This window comes from Balaenoptera acutorostrata, chromosome 19, assembly GCF_949987535.1.
Source record: "Balaenoptera acutorostrata chromosome 19, mBalAcu1.1, whole genome shotgun sequence".
Lineage (NCBI taxonomy): Eukaryota > Metazoa > Chordata > Mammalia > Artiodactyla > Balaenopteridae > Balaenoptera > Balaenoptera acutorostrata.
The window spans coordinates 17,543,814-17,566,406 of NC_080082.1; the positions used below are offsets into that span (position 1 = coordinate 17,543,814).

The 22,593-nt window shown below is 40.1% G+C and overlaps 1 protein-coding gene and 1 pseudogene across 2 annotated transcripts in view; one reads left to right on the forward strand and one right to left on the reverse strand.

Annotated features, from left to right (window-relative positions):
• WWP2 (WW domain containing E3 ubiquitin protein ligase 2) overlaps nt 1-22,593 on the reverse strand; it is a 149,470-nt gene that overhangs the window by 109,860 nt on the left and 17,017 nt on the right. For both annotated transcript variants that reach the window (XM_057534400.1, XM_057534399.1), the window contains exons 2-4: nt 14,143-14,227; nt 6,602-6,749; nt 6,138-6,259 (exon numbers count right to left, since the gene is read on the reverse strand). In XM_057534400.1, coding sequence (XP_057390383.1) covers nt 6,138-6,259; nt 6,602-6,749; nt 14,143-14,212 — 340 coding nt within the window. In that variant the 5' untranslated portion in view covers nt 14,213-14,227. The remainder of the gene's footprint in view (nt 1-6,137; nt 6,260-6,601; nt 6,750-14,142; nt 14,228-22,593) is intronic.
• LOC114235988 (5S ribosomal RNA) lies at nt 12,495-12,603 on the forward strand (annotated as a pseudogene).

The window sequence follows — 22,593 nt, forward strand, 5'->3', positions numbered from 1 at the left end:
GCATAATGTAGGGGATGGCAAATTGGTTCTCTACCAGACAGTCTCTACTAAAGCTAAACATACATCCACCCTATGAAACAAGTCCCCAAGATAGATATAGATAGATAGACACATAGATAGATAGATTTAACAGAAGTGCATGTCTGTGTCTTCCAAAATACATGTATAAGAATGTTCACAGCAGTTTTCTCATGATGGCTAAAAACTGGAACTAACCCAAATGTCTACCAACAGGAGATGAGACAAATAAATTGTGGTATATTCATACAATAGGATACCATACCCCAGTAAAAAAAACAAACTCTCATTACATGCAAAAGCCCAGATGAATTTCACAGATAAAATGAAGAGCCAGGCACGGGAAAACATACTGATTTCACTGATATAAAATTCAAGAATAGGCAAAACTAATCAATAGTGATCAATAGTGATAAAATTCAGAATAGTTGTTATCTCAGGGCAGGGCAAGCAAGGGACATGGGGAAATTTCTGGGCTTCTGGGAATGTTCTATCTCTTGATCTGAGTGGTGATTATACAGATGTGAACACATGTAAATATTCATTGAGCTGTCTCACTTAAGATTTGTGCACTTTTCTTTAACAGAAAAAAATTTGAATACCAAGTGGGGTAAAAATCAAAGACAAATTTAAAGCAAGAATGTTTTTATTATTAAATAAGAGAGGACAAAAATAAATGCACTAAGCTTTCAACTCAAAAAGCTATAAATGACTGACTATTGAATAAATAAATAAAGCAAAAAGATGAAAAAGGTTAACAAAGTTAAAAATAGAAATTAACATTAGAAAACATGGTATAATTGATAAATAAGTCCAAGTAGTTGTCCTGTGAAAAATAAATCAAAAGCCAAAAGTTAAAACAAAAATGTTTATGCCAGTCAAGAAAAAAAATGGGGAAAAGACACACAAATACCAACATTTTTAAGTGAGAAAAATTAAAAACATTTTAAAAAATGAGAATGTTATCTCAAATCTTTATATTAATAATTTGAATATCTCATGAAACAGTTTTCTCAGAAAATATGAATTAACAAAATTGACACAAGATAAATCAGAAAAGCTGAACAAACCAATAATTATGGGGAAAAAACTGAAAAAGTCATCAAAGAATTATTTCAGAGAAAGCTGCCAGACCTAGTTGGTTTTATGCGTGAGCTCTTTCCTGCACTCATGGAACAGATAATTCCCATGTTATAGAGTTTATTCCTGAAGTTGGAAAGCACTTCAATTTACTTTATAAAATTAGCTTAGCCTTGATTCCAAAGCTGACAAAAATAGTACAAAACTACAAACAAATGTCACTTATGAATTAGATGGAAAACCCCCAAATAAAATATGAACAAGTAATTCTAAAAAAATTTTCCAGGAATAATCTACCATGAGCAATTAGGTATATTCTAGAAATTCTAAGGTTGTTACTACAAGGAAATTAATATAATACATTGAAAGGAGAAACATCATATAATTATCCCAATGGTTGCTTAAAAGCTATTTGCTGCATGCTGCAACTAAAAGATCTCGCGTGCCACAACTAAGACCCAACACAGCCAAATAAATAAATTTTTTTTTAAAGATAAAATAAAAGCTATTTGCTCAAAATTCAACCCTTATCCGGATTTTTTTAAAAAGACAACAATGATTAGTAAATCAAGAAGACAGGTTACCAACTAATACCCAGCCTGACACCTAAAGAAGTCACTATAAGCTTGGTTATTAGGGGAGAATGCCCACTCCATCACCACTAAAACAGGAAGTTGTATACAAAGCAACTAACAAAGAAAAAGAAGTAAAATTATCTCCTAAGATGATCAAAATTATCGATCTTAGAAACCACATAAACGTCTACCAAGAAAATCCAAAAGAAACTGCTGAAAACCTATACTAAGAATTCAGCAAGTGACTGATTATATAAAAGAAAATACAGAAACTAATAATCATATACCAACAACACTAAGTTAGAAGACATAATAGAAAAAGATCCCACTGAAAATAATATCAAAGCTTCTTTAAAAACTAAAAGAATCTATCTGAAGATAACTTCAAAATGATTTGAGTGAATTTAGAGACATTCCATGTTCCTGGTATGAAAATTCTCCATAAAGAAACTTTACATATGATAGATTCCAACAAAAATCTCAAGGGATTAGGGGTAGGAGAATAGGAAGAGGGGAGAACCTGACAAAATAATTTAAAATTCATGTGATGGTGTCATCCATGCAAAGAAAAGAGGCAGGAAGATTTTGAAAAGAAGAGAAACTTGAACTGTCAGATATTAAAAACATAACAAAATGTTATGTTATACTAGCTAAGACAGAGTGATTTGAAAAGGCTGATAAAAAACAACAATGAATGGAAAGTCCCCAAACAGGCACAAATATACATATGTTTTTAATATATGCTTAAGGTAGCAACTCAGATCACTGGGGATATAGATAGGTTATTTAATAAGTAGTGCTAAAGTAATCGGTTAACTATTTACGAAAAATTAAATTAGATCCCTACTCACACTGTACACAAAAATAAATTCATTTGGATGAAGAATTAAATTAAAAAAATAAAATCACAGTGAACTAGGGGAAAATAGAGGTGATCATCTACCTGATCTCAGAATAAAGGGAAGTCTTCCAAAACGTAAAAGAAAAGGCTGAAACTATAAAAGGTAACAGACTTGACTACAGAAAGTTTAAAACATCTGTATGGAAAAAGGAAAAAAAAAAAGCCTGATAAATTAAAATGCAAATGAAAAACTGGGAAAACACAAATTACAAGACAAAGAATAACAGCCTTAACATATAAAGAGCTCTCTCAAAACCAAAAGAGAAAAATGCACATTTCAGTATAAAAATGAGCAAAGGACATTAATAAGGCAATAAACACACTTTAAAAACATTCAGTCTCCTTGAGTAAATTACAGCTTTAAAAAAGGTAGAGTGGAGGTGGGGGGACTTCAAAGACATAACCACCAAATGCAATGAGGGGACCTTGCCCAAATCCAGGTTGGGGCAAACCAACTGTAAAACAACACTTTGAGATAGATGGTGAAATCGAATACGAACTGGGTATTAGGTGATAATGAGGAATTCATGTAAATATTGCCAGGTATGATAATGGTACAGTAATTATGTAAAAAAAGTCCTTTTTTAATGAGATGCATGCTGAAGAATCTAGGGTAAAATGTTGAAACACCTGTAATTTACTTTAAATACTGCAACCAAAAAGAAATAGATAAAGCAAATCTGGCAAAATGTTAATTATAAAATAGGCTAAAAATATATATATATACTTTTATATATATATATATATATATATATTTTTTTTTTTTTTTTACAAATAAATCCAATAAATGCCAAAGTGCAATAGAAACCAGCCATCTTGGCTACAGCTGATGGAAGGATAAATGGGTAGAACTTTTCTGGAGGGTAATCTGGCAATATGTGTCCAAAACCTTGAAAAATGTTTAAATCCAGCAAGTCTATGTTCAATAATTTAACACAAATTTTTAACAATTGGTACAAAGATTTGTAAACTTATAAGTTTATCAAAATAGCATTATTTGTGACTGTGAAATACTGAAAACTACCCAAATGTTCAACCTTAAATTTTCACACAGCCATCTGATAAGACTACTACCAGACAGTCATCAAAAACTGACTTTTGAGGAACAATTAAATATTTTATGGTACAACAGCTATGGAAAACAGTATGGCGGTTCCTCAAAAAATTAAAATAGAATTACCATGTGATGCAGCTATTCTACTTCTGAATATATTATCCAAAAGAATTGAAAGCAGGGACTTGAAGAGATATTTGGACACCCATGTTCACCAATGTCCTTGGATGGATGAATGGATCAACAAAATGCGGCATACAATGGAATATTATTCGGCATTAAAAAGGTAATTCCGGGGACTTCCCTGGTGGCAGTGGTTAAGAATCCACCTGCCAATGCAGGAGACACGGGTTCGAGCCCTGGTCCGGTAAGATCCCACATGCCGCGGGGCAACTCAGCCCGTGCACCACAACTACTGAGCCTGCGCTCTAGAGCCCACGTGCCACAATTACTGAAGCCCGCGCGCCTACAGCCCGTGCTCTGCAACAAGAGAAGCCACCGCAATAAGAAGCCCGCGCACAGCAACAAAGACCCAACGCAGCCATAAATAAATAAATATTTTTTAAAAGGGGATTCCGGGAATTCCCTGGTGGTCCTGCGGTTAGGACTCCACGCTTTCCCTGCCAAGGGCCCGGGTTCAATCCCTGGTCAGGTAACTAAGATCCCACAAGCCGTGCAGTGTGGCCAAAATAAAATAAAATGAAATTTAAAAAGAAAGAAAAAAAAGGTGATTCTGATATGTACCACGTGAAAGAGGCTTAAGGACATTATGCTGAGTGAAAGAAGCTAGACACAAAAGGGTAAATACTGTATGACGCCACTCGTATGGAGTACCTAGAGTAAGCAGATTCACAGGGACGGAGAGTTGAATGGTGTGAGTTGAGAGAAGGGAGGGAGTTACTGTTTAATGGGTACAGAGTTTGCGTTTGCAAGATGAACAAGTCCTGGAGACGGATGGAGGTGATGGCTGCAGAATCCTGTCAATGTACTTAATGCCACTGCACTGTACATTTAAAAATGGCTAAGACGGTAAGTTTTACGTTATGTGTTTTTTTTATCACAATTAAAAATAAAGATATAGTAATACATTTTAAAGAGAAAAATGCATGTTGCAAAATAAGTTCATGTATGATCTCAATTTTGTTTCACTGATGTCTTAAATATTAATACACTGCACACAGGGAAAAAAAGCTCAGAAAGGCATATATCAAAATGTTAACAATAATTATCACTAGGTACTGTGCTTCCAGGAGAATTTTATTTTCTTTGTGTGTCTGTGTGCTTTTGTGTGATCCCCAATTTTTCAACAATTACTTTTGTAATTGAAAGCAAAAGTATGCCAACTGAACAAATGAAAAAGGAGAGAAAAGGACACTCATGTCGGTTGCAGGCCCTAATGTGGGAATGCCCACAAGTCTATTTCCAAATGACACAGTAAATATAATCCTCCTTGAGAATCAAATTATAAAAGGCAGGCTAGCATTTGGGAAAATAAAGACCGACTCAGAAGACAGAGCAGCGGGGTGTTCCCTGCAGAATTACAATAGAGGCAGATCCTCATTTCAGACGATTCCCGAGTCCAGAGTGGGTTCACCACATCAGTGCGTGCCCAGCAGAAAGGAAAAGACCGGGGGAGCCTCACACACCACTCAAGAGGCCCATCAGAAAGGACAGGCTCAGAAAGAAAAGACCCTTGAATCAAGCAGCACCCTCCCTGGGACTCAGGGCTCCCCACCCAGACATCTCTCTTAAACTAAATCCACGTTCAGAAAATATTTGCTAGATAGCACACGTCAAGAAAAGAAGGAGCCTTTCTTTCTGTGGCATTCCCTCGCCACATCTGGTACTGCTCTGAATAGAGGCTTTATGAGGGAGGATCCAGATACCTCAGCCACGAGTTACTCCACTGACCACAAACAGCAATAAACAGACGTGAGGATTTAGATTTCCGTGCAGCCAAGGCATGCTGAATAATCATGATAGAGCTTCCACTGCATTCCAACATCCAGGAAATGTTTATCGAGCGCCTTCTAAGCACAGGGCACCATTTGTAACACCATTCCACGCAGACAGGCAGGCACACATGTACACACCCACCCACAGACGAAGCTCCTTTGTTGTGTTTGAGGGATCAGACTAGGAAAGTAATGATTTAGGCTGGAGGCATTTGCCAGTTTGATTCTACATGTCACACACCAGGATCAGGAAAAGAGGGGCAGAGGGAAAGTATGCATCCCTGAGGAAGGATCAAGGGGGAGACATCAGTGCATCCCACCACTAGGGGCCCTGGACCAAGGGGCTGAGTTCTGCAATAGAGGCAGAGAGTAGCTCTCAGCCTTCCTAGAACTCCACGGACCACATCCACAGGGAGTACAGTAACCGCAGCCTCTGGTCCTGGAGGAAACTGCATCAGCAGGTTTAGCCACCATGTGAGAGACATCCACGCCTTCACATTCTTTTCCCCACCCCCACAAATGAATGACGTCAGGTACCCCTTCCTTGTACATACTTTTGCCCCCATTGTTCTTCAGGACATTGGAGAGGTTGACAGAGGCGGTGCCTAGCAGTTCATTTCTCAAGGTGTGGCAGCTCCAGACCTTCAAATCTAAATGACTCTGGGCCGTGACATTCCTGGAAAACAAATACTTGATTCATCATACCCAAGCAGATCAGTCACTCCTGTAACTTAGAAGAAAACAGAGAAACTACACTGCTGACATCTTGAAGGTGGGGAGAACCCCAAAGAGGAAGACACTCACATATACCCTTTCCCCCCCAGAGCTGACCCTGTAACCATCCAGCTAACAATGAACACTCTGTGAGCTCAATGATGTAGAAACACCTGAAGAGAAGGTGCCTCGGGTACCAAAGACGGAAGGACTAGAGGCGGCTACAGGGAACCTGGATCTCCCACAACCCCTTCCTCTATTCCCCCCGGGGGGCTGCATTCGGAGAGAAGGGGTTTTCTCTTACAAAATGATGATCTCGTTCCAGAGAAGCTCCGAGCTCCCAATTCGCTTCCCAGTCTTCTTCGTCTCACTGGGGAGTCCATCCACTGCCACTTCCACAAACGAGTTAATTCGAGGTTGACGACTATGCACCTTGGGCTTTGCTGACACCACTGGACAGGAAAGACAGAAGAAGTCAAGGATGAGTCAGAGGGCTCCCAGCTGCCCCCCTGTGGCAGATGTTCTCCCTCTTTTTTGTTGTTTCTTTTAAAAAAGAAATTTTGTCTTTTCCTCATTCTAAAAAGACTTCTTTTTTAATGTGAGGATATAAAAATAGCATAAGAAAAGAAGCATAAGAAAAAAAATCACTCCTAACCCGAAAACACTGGAATAATTATCATTAAGATGTTGGTAAATACAGACTTTCTAGACTTTCATCTTTTATGTCTCCAATTCTTTAAAAATTCCTCTCCCCCCAAAATCCATTTTAAAAAGCTGCAACATAAGCCCATTACAAGCATACACCATAATTTAGTCAACTATTCTTTCATTGTTGAATAAATTGCTTCCAACTTTTGGCTCGGGGAAAATGACCACAAACGTATATAGTATTTGCATGCATTTCTGAGTATTCTTCCAAAGGATATGAACATTTTTTAAAGTTCTTAAAACTGCTCAGTTCCTTTCTAAACCCATGTAGACACCTATCAGCACTATAGGAATATATCCATTTCACCAAACACTGCATAGCACTGAGTACTATGTTTTTTTCACCCTTTGCAAATCATGTAGGTAAAAAAAAAAAAATAGTATAAAGATAATAGCTAAGAGTTAATGAGCACTTATTACAGATACTATACTATGCACACATTATCTAACTGAATCCTTACAATGAGGCAAGAAATACATCGTCACTCCATTTCACCCATGAGGAAACAAGCTTGGGGAAGCTAGGTCATTGCCGCAGGCTACACATCCAGGGAGCTTCGAACCGCAATGTGCACCCGGCAGCCTGACTCCACACCATGCTATATGCCATTTCCAGACTTTGCTTATTTGTTCTAATGCTTTTCTTCAATTACTAGCCAGATTGAATAGTTTTTCCATGTTCTTGTTAACCATCTGCATTTCCTCTTCTGTTCATTTCCTTCATGTGGCAGCATTTCTGATGCTTACACGGCACCAGCAAGCCAGGGGCTCAGCACCAACTAAGCAAGCATACGCCCAGGGCTGGATGCTAGACAAGCTCCTTTTGTAGCATTTATCAGCCATGGTGGAAACTCCGGATCACTAGGACAAAACCCATCTGGATGGTTTCTATCCTATGCCCTAAATCAGAGCATATAACTGCCGTTCCTTACCCATGATGACAAGACTGCTTGAACCTGAGTTCCCATCAAGAGTTAGCAAACCTCTCCCTCCTAGACCCTTCTGAGGGATGACAGTCCTATAAGGGTCCACAACTTGGCAAAGGGCAAAGCCACCCCTGATTGTTTTTTAGCAATACGTGTCTTCTCCAGGACCAAAAGAACACTAGAGAGAAAGTCAAGGAAAAACAGCAACAAAAGCTGTCGTGAAGATTAAGAAGCAACAAGGGTTGGTACTAGGAAAAAAGGTCGTAGAGCTGGGAAATGTGGCCCAGAGTGGGAAAATGAAAATACTACACACATAGACCAAGGTTAACTGAGGCCACCTGGTGGTGTGAGAACAGCTCTGCAGGCAGACCCTTAAATGTAAAAATATAGATAAAAAATAGGGACTAGTTATAGAGTCCTACCATTTTGAGCTAGACAGTTTCTTTGAAATCAACAAGTTCAAACCCTTTATTTAATAGTTGGGCCAACTAAGATCCAGGGAGGTGAGACATATCCAAAATCACGGAGCTAGTCAAAGGCAGTGCTAAGCCTGGAACCAAGTCTCCCAGCTCCCAGGCCGATTCTTTGAACTCTTCCATCATGTTTCCTTTTTGGTCCTTGTTTTTTTAGTATCTACTTTTTAAAAAGAATTTTTTGATATAATTTCAGACATTTAGAAAAGTTGCAAGACTAATACAAAGAATTCTTATAAACCCTTCACCGGGGACTTCCCTGGTGGTCCAGTGGTAAAGAATCCCCCTTCCAATTCAGGGGACACGGGTTCAATCCCTGGTCAGGGAACTAAGATCCCAAATGCCATGGGGCAACTAAGCCCATGCGCCACAACTACTGAGCCCACGTGCCTCAATTAGAGACAGAAAACCCACACGACACAACTAGAGAGAAGCCCACGTGCCACAACGAAAGATCCCACATGCCACAACGAAGACCCAACGCAGCCAAATAAATAAATAAATAAATAAATAAATAAAATAATTTCATTTAAAAAAACCCTTCACCCGAAGTCACCAAATATTAACTTTCTATGCTACTTGCTTTATTACTCTCTTTTTCTCTCCCTAAATACTTCAGTGTGTCTTTTCTAAGAACTAAGACATTTTCTAACATTACCATAGTATAATTATCAACACTGGGAAATTCAACATTCTTTAATACTATTACCTAAGGTACAGACCTTATTCAAATTTTGCCAATTACCCTATCAATGTCCATTATAGCAAAAGAGAAAAGATTTTTTTCTAGTCCTGGACTGAATCTAAGATCACATGGTGCAGTTAGTAGTTTTTTGTGAAGTTTCCAATTTACATAAAAATTGAAAGAATAGAATAAATAATTGCACATTATTTACTAACTGCTATCATTTTGCCACATATGCTTTTCTGTCTCTCTCTCAGCGTCTATCATCAATATTACCCAGGGAACTTCCGCAATAATAAAAATGTTCTACACCAGTGCTGTCCAATACATTGCCATGAGATACATGTGGCTATAAAGCACTTGAAATATGGCTAGTGAGACTGAGGACTGGAGCTTTAAATTTTATTTAATTTTAATGTAAATAGTTCTATGTGGCTATACTTGCTACCCTATTGGATAGCACAGGACCCAGATATATATACGACGTCTGTGTTTAAAAAAAAAAAGTAAGTTGGAGACATCATGACAGATCAGCCCTGATTACTTTCAGAATGCAGTTCCTAACAATAAGGGCATCCTTCCACCCACCACACCACCATTATTATACCTAAAAAAAAATGTATAGTCACTCCTTCCATCATTTGATATCCATTCCATATTCAAATTTTCCCAGTTGTTCCCAACTTTTTTTTTTTAATATTTATTTATTTATTTGGTTGTGCCAGGATTTAGTTGCGGCTCTCCAGCTCTGTAGTTGTGGCACGCAGGCTTCTTAGTTGTGGCATGCCAACTCTTAACTGTGACATGCATGTGGGATCTAGTTCCCTGACCAGGGATCGAATCCGTGCCCTCTGCATTGGGAGCGCAGATCCTTAACCACTGCACCACCAGGGAAGTCCCCCAAACATATTTTTATAGCTGTTTTTCTCCCAACCCAGGATCCAATCAAGATGAACAAACTGTACTCAGCTGCTGTCTCCTTAATCTTTTAACACCTAGAATGCACTTCCTTCTTTTTCCATGACAATGATTTTTAAAGACTTCCACCAGCTGTCTTATAGAATGCTAAATCCTGCATTTTTCTGATTGTTTCCTCATGGTTAGATTTACAGTGAACATTTTTGTCAAGAATACTAACTACACAAGTTAGGTTGCATACTTCTTACTGTACACACCAGGCCATCCTCCTATTGGGGATACTAATTTTGATACCATGGTTAATGTGGGGTTTGCCAGGTCACTCCACTGTAAAGATACATTCTCCCCTCAGTAATTTATAATTAATAAGTGGAGTGATATTTTCAATGTTTCTTGTTCTTAAAAGACAAGCCAAAATAAAGGTCTCAAGTTTACCTAGAAAGTTTATTTACTATTTGATAAAATATAAATGCCAGTTTCTTATACATGGAGTCACATCTTCACATAGGATTTAGCTTTTAAAGTCAACAAATAAGGCAAAAAAATCACATATTTCCAAAATTATACCCATGAAAAGCTCTTAGGAAGGTAACAGAATAGAGTGTGGCATATTATCTTTCTATAGGTTCCAAACAGCCAGTTTTTTGCTTTGCTGTGCTGTGTTTTCAGTGTTCCTTCAGTTAAATATCAGATAAAATAGTTGGCTTGCGTTTGAGGACCTTAGTGTATTTAAAAAGTGTATTGTAAAAACTCTAGGACTAGGGGAGAGGGATAAATTGGGAGATTGGGATTGACATATACACACTATTACCATATATAAAATAGATAACCAGGGCTCCCCTGGAGGCGCAGTGGTTAAGAATCCGCCTGCCAATGCAGGGGACACGGGTTCGAGCCCTGGTCCGAGAAGATCCCACATGCCGCGGAGCAACTAAGCCCGTGCGCCACAACTACTGAGCCTGCGCTCTAGAGCCGGCGAGCCACAACTACTGAAGCCCTCGCGCCTAGAGCCCATGCTCCCCAACAAGAGAAGGCACTGCAATGAGAAGCCTGCGCACCGCAACGAAGAGTAGCCCCCGCTCGCCGCAACTAGAGAAGGCCCGCGCGCAGCAACAAAGACCCGACGCAGCCAAAATAAATAAATTAATTAAATTAATTAATTTAAAAAATAATAAAATAGATAACTAATAAGGACCTACTGTGTACAGCACAGGGAATTCTACTCAATACTCCTTAATGACCTATGTGGGAAAAGAATCTTAAGAAGAGTGGATATATGTATATGTGTAACTGATTCACTTTACCATACACCTGAAACTAACACAACACTAAATCAACTATACTCCAATAAAAATTTTTAAAGATAAAAAATAAAAAAATAAATCTCTAGGACTGCACTATAAGAGGCAAAGGGGAACTGAGGCAGAGAGAGGGGACAGCATAGCAACAGCTCCCAAATTACACCAGAGGCTCTATCCACGAAATGCACAGGAGGAAGAACCACCCACACTGTTTTTGTTTGTTTGTTTTTTAAATAACACCGTTTTTTTTTAAATTTATTTATTTATTTATTTATTATTGTGTTGGGTCTTCGTTTCTGCGCGAGGGCTCTCTCCAGCTGAGGCAAGTGGGGGCCACTCTTCATCGCGGTGGGCGGACCTCTCACTATGGCGGCCTCTCTTGTTGCGGAGCACAGGCTCCAGACGCGCATGCTCAGCAATTGTGGCCCACGGGCCCAGCCGCTCCGCGGCATGTGGGATCCTCCCAGACCAGGGCTCGAACCCGTGTCCTCCGCATTAGCAGGCAGATTCTCAACCACTGTGCCACCAGGGAAGCCCCACCCACACTGTTTAAATGGTTGTTTCTCTCCTTCTCTTTCTCCCCCACCATTCTCCTGGATGGTATTATCAACTCCCTATAGCTTAAGTGCATATATAATGAGGTGCACCTGTATTGTCAAGTTAGCTCTCTCCACACTAGTGAGAAAATACACATTGGGGAAAGGCAAGAGAGAAACCTTTAGAAGTCAGAGCGTGTTCCTGAATAACATGGTCCCAAAACAGGGACCTCAGGATATCACCAGTTTCCATGGGCAGGCTTCTGTTCTGACCTAGCCCTGCTAATTATTAGATAAGGCAGTAAAGGCTGTAGTCTCAAGTTCAAAACCCTATCAGTTCACTCTAATCCTTCTCCCTTCTCAAAAGGGCTGGAGCAGCCATGAGACACCAAGAAAAGTAATTAAAATGTATGAAGACTATAAAAAAAATCAATAACTCAATAAGAAACAGGCAAAGAATAGACACAGGCAACCCACAGAAAAGGAAATACAAATTTACTTAAACATATGATAAGACACTAAACATCACATCATTTAATGAGAAGTAAAACTATGCTGAGAACACAATTTTTTTTTTTTTAACCAACCAGACTGGCAAAGATAAAAAAAAAAAAAAATCTGACAACATATCATGTTGGTAAAGGTATGGGGACTACAGTCATACCACCCTGAATGCCCCTGAACTCGGAAGCTAAGCAGGGTTGGGCCTGGGTAGTACTTGGATGGGAGACCGCTTGGCAATACTGGGTGCTGTAGGCTTAAAAAAAAAAAAAAAAAGATGATGTGGGGAAAGGAGCACTCATTGATAACAATAGGTACCCTCCAGGCGAGGGAACTGGGGAGCTGGAGGAACGGAAAGAATTGTAAACTATGTAAGTGCATTAAATAAATGAATAACATTTCCATTTTTAAAACAATAATTTTAAAATTTGGACCAAAGATACAATTTTGCCTCCCAATGATCACGTTGAGAGGCCTGAGCCCAGATACTGAATGCCACTCCTCTCTCCCCGAGCATCTTGTGGTCCCGTGACTCCTCCTCCTAAAGCTACTGGAGCAGCAGGCTTTCATCCGTGTGATATTTACTGAGGCCTCACTATGTGTCAGGCACTGTTCTAGGCTTTGGGGCATCAACAGTAACCAAAACAGACAAAAACCCCTGTTCTCGTGGGGCTTACATTCTACGGAAAGAGACAGTGAATAAATGAAATAGATTCCAATAGGTCAAACATTAAATAGTGACAGGGGCTGAGAAGAAAAAGATAAAGTGGTGAAGGGGAGAGACATGAGGGAATCAGGGTAGGGAGTCTTTAGATGGGGGAATCAGGGAAGGTCTCGTTGAAGAGAGTGACTTTGGGGTAAAAACCTGCAGAAAGTAAGGAAGCAAACCAGGTAGATAACTCAGCCAAAAGAGCATTTCACTCAGCGGGAACAGCAAGTGCAAAGGCCCAGGGGTGGGAGTGTACCTCGTAGAGGCAATGAATAGCAAGGGAGGTCCATGTGGACCTGTGCATCTAGCCAGAGAGGAGTAAATGTGGAACAGGAAATGAGAAATGGAAGGGGTCGTATCAGGTGGGATCTTCAGCTTGTACGCAGAGTGAGATAGACAGTCCTGATGTGTTTGAGCAGAGGAGTGACAAGAGTTGGCTTACACTGTAACAAGACCATTGGCTGCTGTGTGATCAACAGAATGAAGCAGGGCAAAGGGCAGAAGTATGAAGCCAGGTTAGGAGGCTACCGCCTTAATCTAGGGCAGAGATGATGCCAGCTGGTGGGTCAGTAGGGGTGGTGAGAAGTGGCTGAACGCTGCCCACATTTTGAATGTAGACAAAACCAGATTTGCTGAATACAGGATATTGAGGAAAAAAAACAAAAAACAAAATCAGGTCAGTTCCAGGCATGTCACATTTTAGACGTTTACTAAGCCTTCAAGTGGAGATGCCAAGTGGGCTATTGGATATACAAATCTGGAGTTCAGAGACAAGGCCAGGCTGGAGATACTAATGTGGCAGTGATCTTACTATTGGTGGCATTTAAAGTGATAAGGTTCGGATGAGCTCACCAAGGGAATGAGCGTAGATAGAAGAGAGCCCTGGGGAAGGAAGGATTTGCCATTTTATATAATTCTTTCCAAAAGTTCCTTTTTTTCCCCCTCCTCTTCAAAGAACTCCAGCTATAATATGACAACCCTATAAGAATGAATAGTTATGCTCGTAAGCCAAGGTGTGGTATAATTCCACCTCTTTCCCAAAGATGGGGCTGGACCTGAAATGACAAACTTGATACAGTGCCACTCACCTTTCAGAATAAGCTGAGACTTCTCAAAAGGCAGGGCCACCCCTGCCCGGCTGGAGCTGGCAGATGCCATGTCATCACCAGGAAACTGAAAGACAAACAAAGCAGCAGGTTTAGAGGATATCTGATAAGAGACGGAGGAACTGAACCCAATTTTAATATCTGAGTTTAAAGAGATAGAAGCAAGAAAATATAAACATCCAGGACTTCCCTGGTGGTGCAGTGGTTAAGAATCCACCTGCCAATGCAGGGGACACGGGTTCGAGCCCTGGTCTGGGAAGATCCCACATGCCACAGAGCAACTAATAAGCCCATGCGCCACAACTACTGAGCCTGCGTGCCACAACTACCAAAGCCCGCGCACCTAGAGCCCGTGCTCCTCTACAAAAGAAGCCACCGCAATGAGAAGCACACGCACAGCAACAAAGAGTAGCCCCCTTCACCGCAACTAGAGAAAGCCCACGCGCAGCAACAAAGACCCAACACAGCCAAAAATAAATAAATAAATTAAATAAATTTATCTTTAAAAAAAAGAAAATATAAACATCCAAGCAACTGCAGCCATGCTGCTTCAGGCAGAGTGGTGTCTGTCTCGTAATGACTACTGAATCTGGGTAGGACTTGGATGGACTAAGGACACAGCACTGCTACATCAACCTTTTAAGGAGAGAGAGCCTAAAATAATATCTCCAAAAAGAAAGTCACAGTTCAACAATTTTTTAAAAAGTAGGGACCTTCCTGGCAGTCCAATGGTTAAGACTCCGAACTTCCACTGCAGGGGGCACGGGTTCAATCCCTGGTCGGGGAACTAAGATCCCAAATGCCTCACGGTGTGGCCAAAAAATAAATAAATAAAATTTTTAAACATTTAAAAAAAATTTTTAAGTAATATTAAACCAATTTTTTAAATGGACAGATTTTAATAAAAGTTTCTCCAAGAAGGTATACCAGTAAATGTGCTTATTGGCCAAGGAAATGACAGACCAGGATTCAATCTACATCTTCTGATTCCAAAGCCCAACATTCATCCAGTCGACTACCCTGCTATCACCTGCATGTGCACACGGACCTGGCCAACAAAGCACATGAAATAATTTTTGATGGACCTCATTAGCCATAAGGCATCCCCGTCACTCCATCTTGGCTAGAAGCAGAAGTCTATCTTGCATTTTGAGTGGCTCTTTTACTCATACATAATTGTGTAACATCGTCATTTGTCATTTAGAAAATATTTGGTTCACTGAGTTCTATAGATATTCCAAATGTTGACACATTTCATTATACCCTATCCAAAATATCACATTTGTGAATGTCACCACTGATCTCATCAGACAAGTTTTTGAGTATTGGGAAGCTGTCAAGCTGTTTGTGGTAGATGGAAGTGTTCCAAAATTCTAATTTTCACTTAAAAAAACTCATATTTTATCATTGGCAACAAGCACTGTCAGTTGTTTTCCTTGAAGTGACAGGCTTACTTCATTCAACTTCAGGAAAATGTCTGCCAAACGCCCAAATCTATTAACGCTAGTTTATCTGTTGATTTTTTTTTTAAAGTAAAAATGGTATTTCATGAAAAAAGCAACTATATAATACAGCTTTTAATTCAAACAGTCATACAAGTGCTTTTTCTCAACACAACAATTATACTTCAGTATGCAGGAGAAGTGCTTTAGGCGTATTTCCCATTTTCATCACATAGAATATTAAAAAGACATGCATGCACATGAGTAAAGACAATACAACCGGTAATTTTTTTTTTAATTAATTAATTTATTTATTTATTTTTGGCTGTTTTGGGTCTTCGTTTCTGTGCGAGGGCTTTCTCTAGTTGCGGCAAGCGGGGGCCACTCTTCATCGCGGTGCGCAGGCCTCTCACTATCGCGGCCTCTCTTGTTGCGGAGCACAGGCTCCAGATGCGCAGGCTCAGTAGTTGTGGCTCATGGGCCTAGCTGCTCCGTGGTATGTGGGATCTTCCCAGACCAGGGCTCGAACCCATGTCCCCTGCATTAGCAGGCAGATTCTCAACCACTGCGCCACCAGGGAAGCCCCAACCGGTAATTTTTACTGCTTCGTCAAGCACATTCTTAAGTGAAACTGGCTTTCTTTCCTTTTTACTGAGCGGGCCGTGGTGAGGAACACAATGACAGCAGCCCAGGCCAGTGGTAGTGCCCTGATTCGTGCTATGGCACCAACAGTTTCACTGACCTTTGCTTTTGCACCATGAGTGCATGTGTCACAGTGAAAAAGGCAAAGTTATCATGAAAATAGTTTTGATCCTGCAAAACCCTAAAACTCTCGAGGGGCCACCAGGGGCCTGAGGACCACACCTGAGAACAGCTGCTGTAAAAACAGTATGAAATTCCTGTTCTATTCAACATCATTTATACCTTCTTTCATTCTATTTGTATCTGATGTCTCTCCTAACTCCCTATTCTGAAGAGCAGTTCAGACTCAAAATGTGGTTATGAAGGTACCATATTACTCTAAGAATGGAAGCCATTTGTATGAGAATTAAATGTAGCTACTGCTAAGTCACACTGATTTTGACATTTTCCACAGCTGAAGTCAAAGAATTCTATGCTTCGAGATTTTAGCCAAAACAAAACAAAACCATTTGCCTTATTTATGAGATTTCCAGTCCAAAAAAAATTTAAGGGACCAGTTTTTTTCTGGACTAGTCCGTAACAGGCATTTTACTTACATATAAAGTAGCAGTGGAAACTTCTGAAATGTTATGGGTAACATATAAGAATACAATACTACAACTATTCTTATCAAGACTTCTAGAGACCAGACCTCCATGGTATTAAATCCAAGAGTGAATTCTCAATCCTTGTCTTAGATGACCTATTGGCAGCACCTGACACAATGGGTAGATGACTCTTTCTTCCTCGAAATGCTTTCTCCTCTTGGCTTCCAGGACACCACACCTGCCTGATTCTCTTCCTGCCTCTCAGGCTGCTTTTCCTCAGCCTCCTTTGTTTGCTCCTTCTCTGCTCCCGAACCTCTAACTACCCGAGTGTCCCATAGCTCAGGCCTTGCACGTCTCCCCTTGGTTATCTCAACCCGTCTCATGGCTTTAAATACTATCTATTTGTGGACAATCCCAAATGGGTGTGTCCAGTACGAACCTCACCCTTGAACCTCAGGTCCTCTTTGCACACTGACAATACTGAGCTTCTGATACTCGCCCTCAATCCTGTTCCGCATCTCAGTTAATGACAACTCCTTCCATCCAGTGGCTCAGGCCAAAATTCTGGGGCTTATTCGTGCTTCCCCTTTCCCTCTCACACCCCACATTCAACCCATCAATAAATCCTATTGATTCTACCTTTAAAATATTTCCAAGCTCATCTGCCTGCCAATGCAGGGGACACGGGTTCGAGCCCTGGTCTGGGAAGATCCCGCGTGCCGCGGAGCAACTGGGCCCGTGAGCCACAGTTGCTGGGCCTGCGCGTCTGGAGCCTGTGCTCTGCAGCGGGAAAGGCCGCGATAGTGAGAGGCCCGCGCAAAGCGATGAGGAGTGGCCCCCACTTGCCGCAACTGGAGAGAGCCCTCGCGCAGAAACGAAGACCCAACACAGCCATAAATAAATAAATTAATTAATTAATTTTTAAAAAATTTTTTAAAAAAATATTTCCAAGCTCAAACATTTCTCTCCATCTCCACTGTCACTGCCTTGCTCCAAACACCACCATCTCTTAGCTGGGTTATTGTTTTTCCTGCTTCTGCCCTCTGCCCCCTTCAATTGAATTTCTAGTTCAGCAAGAGTCCTGTCTTTTAATATGTAATCAGGTCATATCACTGTGCTATTCAAAAGCTGGAAGCCATCCAGTGGCTTCCCATCTACCTCAAAGTCCTTGTAATGACCTTGGAGGGTCGGCGTGATACACTACCACACACCTCTCTGACCTTGCCTCCCATTTCTTTCCCCTCTCCCTACCTTCCCCATGGGCTTCCTCGCCGTTGCTTGAACATGCCAGCCATGTTCCCCCATCAGACTTCTACCCCTCTGTCTAGAATGCTCTTTTCCCAATTGTCCACATATACAGCTTATTCCTTCACTGCCTTCAGGCATTATCTCAAATGTTGCTTTCTTAAGGGGCCTTCCCTGACCGCCCTGTCAACCCCACCTCTCCACACACACTGTACCCATCCTCCCCTAGCTTACCTTTCCGCCTTAGCATTTATCACTGACACGGTTCATAGTGTATTGATTTCTTGTATTTATTGTCTCCCTCCTCTAGAATGTAAGCTCCATGAGGGCTGAGATGTGTGTCCCCCTCTTAGCCCTGTAGCCTACTATCTGGAATAGTGCCTGGCTCCTAGTAAGAACTCCATATTTACTGAATGAATGAAGAGGAGCATCAACTTTCTGAAATTCAAAAGGATAATGTTTTGACTCCCTTAAAGTTTTTTTGGTAAAGCAATAAACATATCAACTCTTTTACCCATCAGATTAGCAAGAGCTCAGAAGTCTGACAACAGTGTTGCTGAGAAGCCTCACAGGCTTCTGGAAGCAGTGCAAGTTAGATGGTACCTGGCAACTACCGAGAAGTTAAAGACGCATATATTGTACTTCCCAGGATTCCACTCCTAGCTATTTGCCAATAAAGATGCATATATTGTACTTCCCAGGATTCCACTCCTAGCTATTTGCCAGGGGAAAATCTTCCAACAAATGCAGAAGAAACCATGTTCAAAATGTTCATCATGGCAATGTTTATAACAGCAAAAATTTATAAATAACCTAAATGTCCATCAATGAGGGAATGAATAAATTGTGAAATAGTTATAAAATGGGATGCTATATAGTTCTTGAAATGTATGAATTCAACCTATATGTACAAACCCCAAACTATAATACTAGACCTAAAAAAAAAAAAAAGCAAGTGATAGCCTAAGCGTAGGGCAATGCCATTGGTATACACTTGAACTTTCACAAAACAATTGTATCTACTGTTGTGGACACACATGAATGGTATAAAAGTATAGAAGCATGGATGGGAAGGAACCACACCAAGTTCAGGACAGAAGTTACCTCTAGGGTAGCGGAAGAGGGAACAGGGGAACTGGAGTGAACAGAGAGACCAAGGGAACTTCGACTGTATCTGCAACATTTCACGTTTTAAAGGAAGAAGTTCTGAAGCAAATACGGCAAAATGCTACTATTCATTAAATCCAGATGGTGGTTTTTATGACTGTTTGTTATCTTATTCTCTGAACCACTTCATATGTTTGATCTTTTTCATAATTTAACAATAATTTTAAAGGGGATAAAAAGATGATATCTTGAGTAATGAAGGAAAGATTAATGATTGTAAATTAAGCCTCGGGGCTTTTAGTAACAGAGGTTAAAGCACTAAAAGCTGGAAATCCATTATTTATAGACTTTAAAAAGAAAACAATTTAAAAATCTTTACATCTACTGGGACTCATTCTAAGGGTAGTAGCAACTCGACTAAGGATAGTTTTTAAACTAGCTTGTTCTCCCTGAGCTTTAGCTGTTTTTAGCCTTTGCTCTGAACTAGAGAGAATTCTGGAGAATGAAACGCAAAGCCCTCACATGGCCTGTTACATGGCAGAAAGACCAAACCTTTCGATCTATACTTCGTGGTTCCAAAACAAAATCAATCAGATAAATTCCAAAGGCGGCTCAGAACAAAACCAACAGGGAAAGCAGTAGAAATAGAGTAGATACGACTACCATGTTTTCTTCCTCCCATGTCTTTCATAATTACAGGCCACTGTTTACTAACAATAGCCCACGTTATTTATGCAGGGCTTTGTCTCCAGATCCATTAGCAAGATACTACCCTGACACTACAAGGTAGGTATCTTTTCTTTTCTTTTTTCTAAATAAATTTATTTATTTAATTTATTATTTTTTTGGCTGCGTTGGGTCTTCATTGTTGCGCACGGGCTTTCTCTAGTTGTGGCGAGTGGGGGCTACTCTTTTGTTGTGGTGCGCGGGCTTCTCATTGTGGTGTCTTCTCTTGTTGCAGAGCACGGGCTCTAGGAGCGTGGGTTTCAGTAGTTGTGGCCCACGGGCTCAGTAGTTGTGGCTCACAGGCTCAGTAGTTGTGGCACACGGGCTTAGCTGTTCCACGGCATGTGGAATCTTCCTGGACCAGGGCTCGAACCCGTGTCCCCTGCATTGGCAGGCAGATTCTTAACCGCTGCACCACCAGGGAAGTTTGGCAGGCGGATTCTTAACCACTGCGCCACCAGGGAAGCCCCAAGGTAGGTATCTTGAATTGAACCTTTGCAATCCATGTATAAAGACAAATAACCATTACTGTTGAAGGGAAAGTACCCCAAAGTACCTACAATTTCTGTCTCAGGGCCCCATATTGGACAGGGCATGAGGTCCAAACTCCTACTAGTCACTTTAGGAAGCTTATGAAACCTGAGACCCAGATTTTACTCTATACCTGTCTCAGCAGCACAAATAGATGACTCTGTACATGCACACAAGTAATTTTTTCCCCTGCTAATAGTGATGAGAAGTATTTGCATTCAAATCATTTCCAAAAAAAGTGAGTTAGCAGAAGCCTGGGGCAGGCAGGGGGAGGAGAGAGAACATGTTTAAAACATCACCAAAGGTTATAGATGCACAGTGAATTTCATTATTCAAGGAAGTCATGGATTTATCAGGAGAAAAAGGGGGAAGCCAGAACTAAGTGTGGTAGATCCACCCAAATTTCTTGAAAAAAAAAAAAAAAAATTATCCTCTGAACTTAACCTCTATGTAAATCTCGACAAGCACTTTTTAAAATAAAATATAAAATAAAAGAGTAGAAAATACTGAAGTACACCATACATAAAGGAAAGTATTATTTCATAAAAAGTTTGTTCAGATAAATGTACATTTACATCTTCATGTATACTGGGTCATGATATAAAATATGTATATGTCTTACTAAAGATTGTAGTCAAAACCTCTTGAGAACAACTGCTCTACAACAATCCTATCTTAGGGTTTTAGGTTAGAGAGACACAAACACTAAGCAAATAGACAAACACTAGATTGGGGACTAACTAGTCACTCAGAGAAATGCCATCAGTTTATTATTATCATTTTAGGTCTGAGAAATTTTCCCACATCTATGTAAAACAGTATTTATTCAGTCATTCAATACGTATTGAGCATTTATTCTGTACCATTTACTGTTTTGGGTGCTAGTGATACATCAATGAATAAAACATTAAAAAAAATTCCTACCCTACAAGATTCTCCGGATAAAGAGCCAAGAATGATCCTGGCTCTGGCAGGGGAATGGGAAAAGTAACCATTGTGATATATGCCCAGAGTGTTCTCGTAACAGCAGCCTTCACTCCAGGAAAAAGGCTCTACCAGGCCTTATGCCAACTGGGGGGGAGGAAATTTCCCTGAGGCCCCCTCTAGACTTCTTATTACACTGAGAAAGGAAAACAGTTAATAAACACTTGTAAAGGTCACAGCCCAGGGACAGAGACCCACTAAAAGACTGAGATTTAATCATAAAATTATAAAATGCTTTCCCTCCCCCACACTCTGCCACCATATCAAGGGTCCAATAAAATAACAGTGGATTACAGCTGAAAGAGCTAAAAGGTGTATACTCTATTTAAGAAAGAGTTCTTAGGGAAGACCAGAGATTACAGGGGAGACAAAAACAAGGATACTAGCATAATTTGTGGCCTCTGGTACCTACAATTACATCAGTCATTAAACACAAGCCAACTCCTAGCCAGATTACACAAAACTCCCAACTAGACAAAGGCCTATTCACCTCAGTTCCTATTACCTAATACATCCTGCCTGGCTTTCAATTAGAAATTATAAATTATGCTAAAAGGTAAGAAAAAATAGTGTGAAGAGACAAAGCAAGCATCAGAATTAGACTCAAATATGACAGATTTTGGAATTATCAGACAGGGAACTTTAAATAACTATGATTAATATGTTAAGGGCTCTAATGGAAAAAGTAGACAACATATAAAAACAGATGGGTAATGTAAGCAGAGACATGGAAACTCTAAGAAAGAATCAAAAGAAAATGCAGAACATGGTAACAAAAATGAAGTATGCCTTGATGGGCCCATGAGTAGACTGGATGTGGCTGAGGAAAGAATCAGTAAGCTTGAAAATATATTAACAGAAACGTCCCAAAATAAAATGCAAAGAGAAAAAAAGAATTAAAAAAAAAAAGAAAAAGAAAATACAGAACTGCCAAGAACTGTGGGACAATTTCAAAAGGTACAAAATACACATGACTGGAATATCAGAAGAGAGAACAGAGCAAAAGAAATATCTGAAGTAATATGGTCAACAATTTCCCAAAATTAACAACATAACACCAAATAATAGATCCAGGAAGCTCACAGAACATCAAGCAGGATGAATACAAAAATCAAAAAATAAACTTAAAAAAGAAGCAAGGAGAGAGTGCAGTGAAATATTTAAAGTGT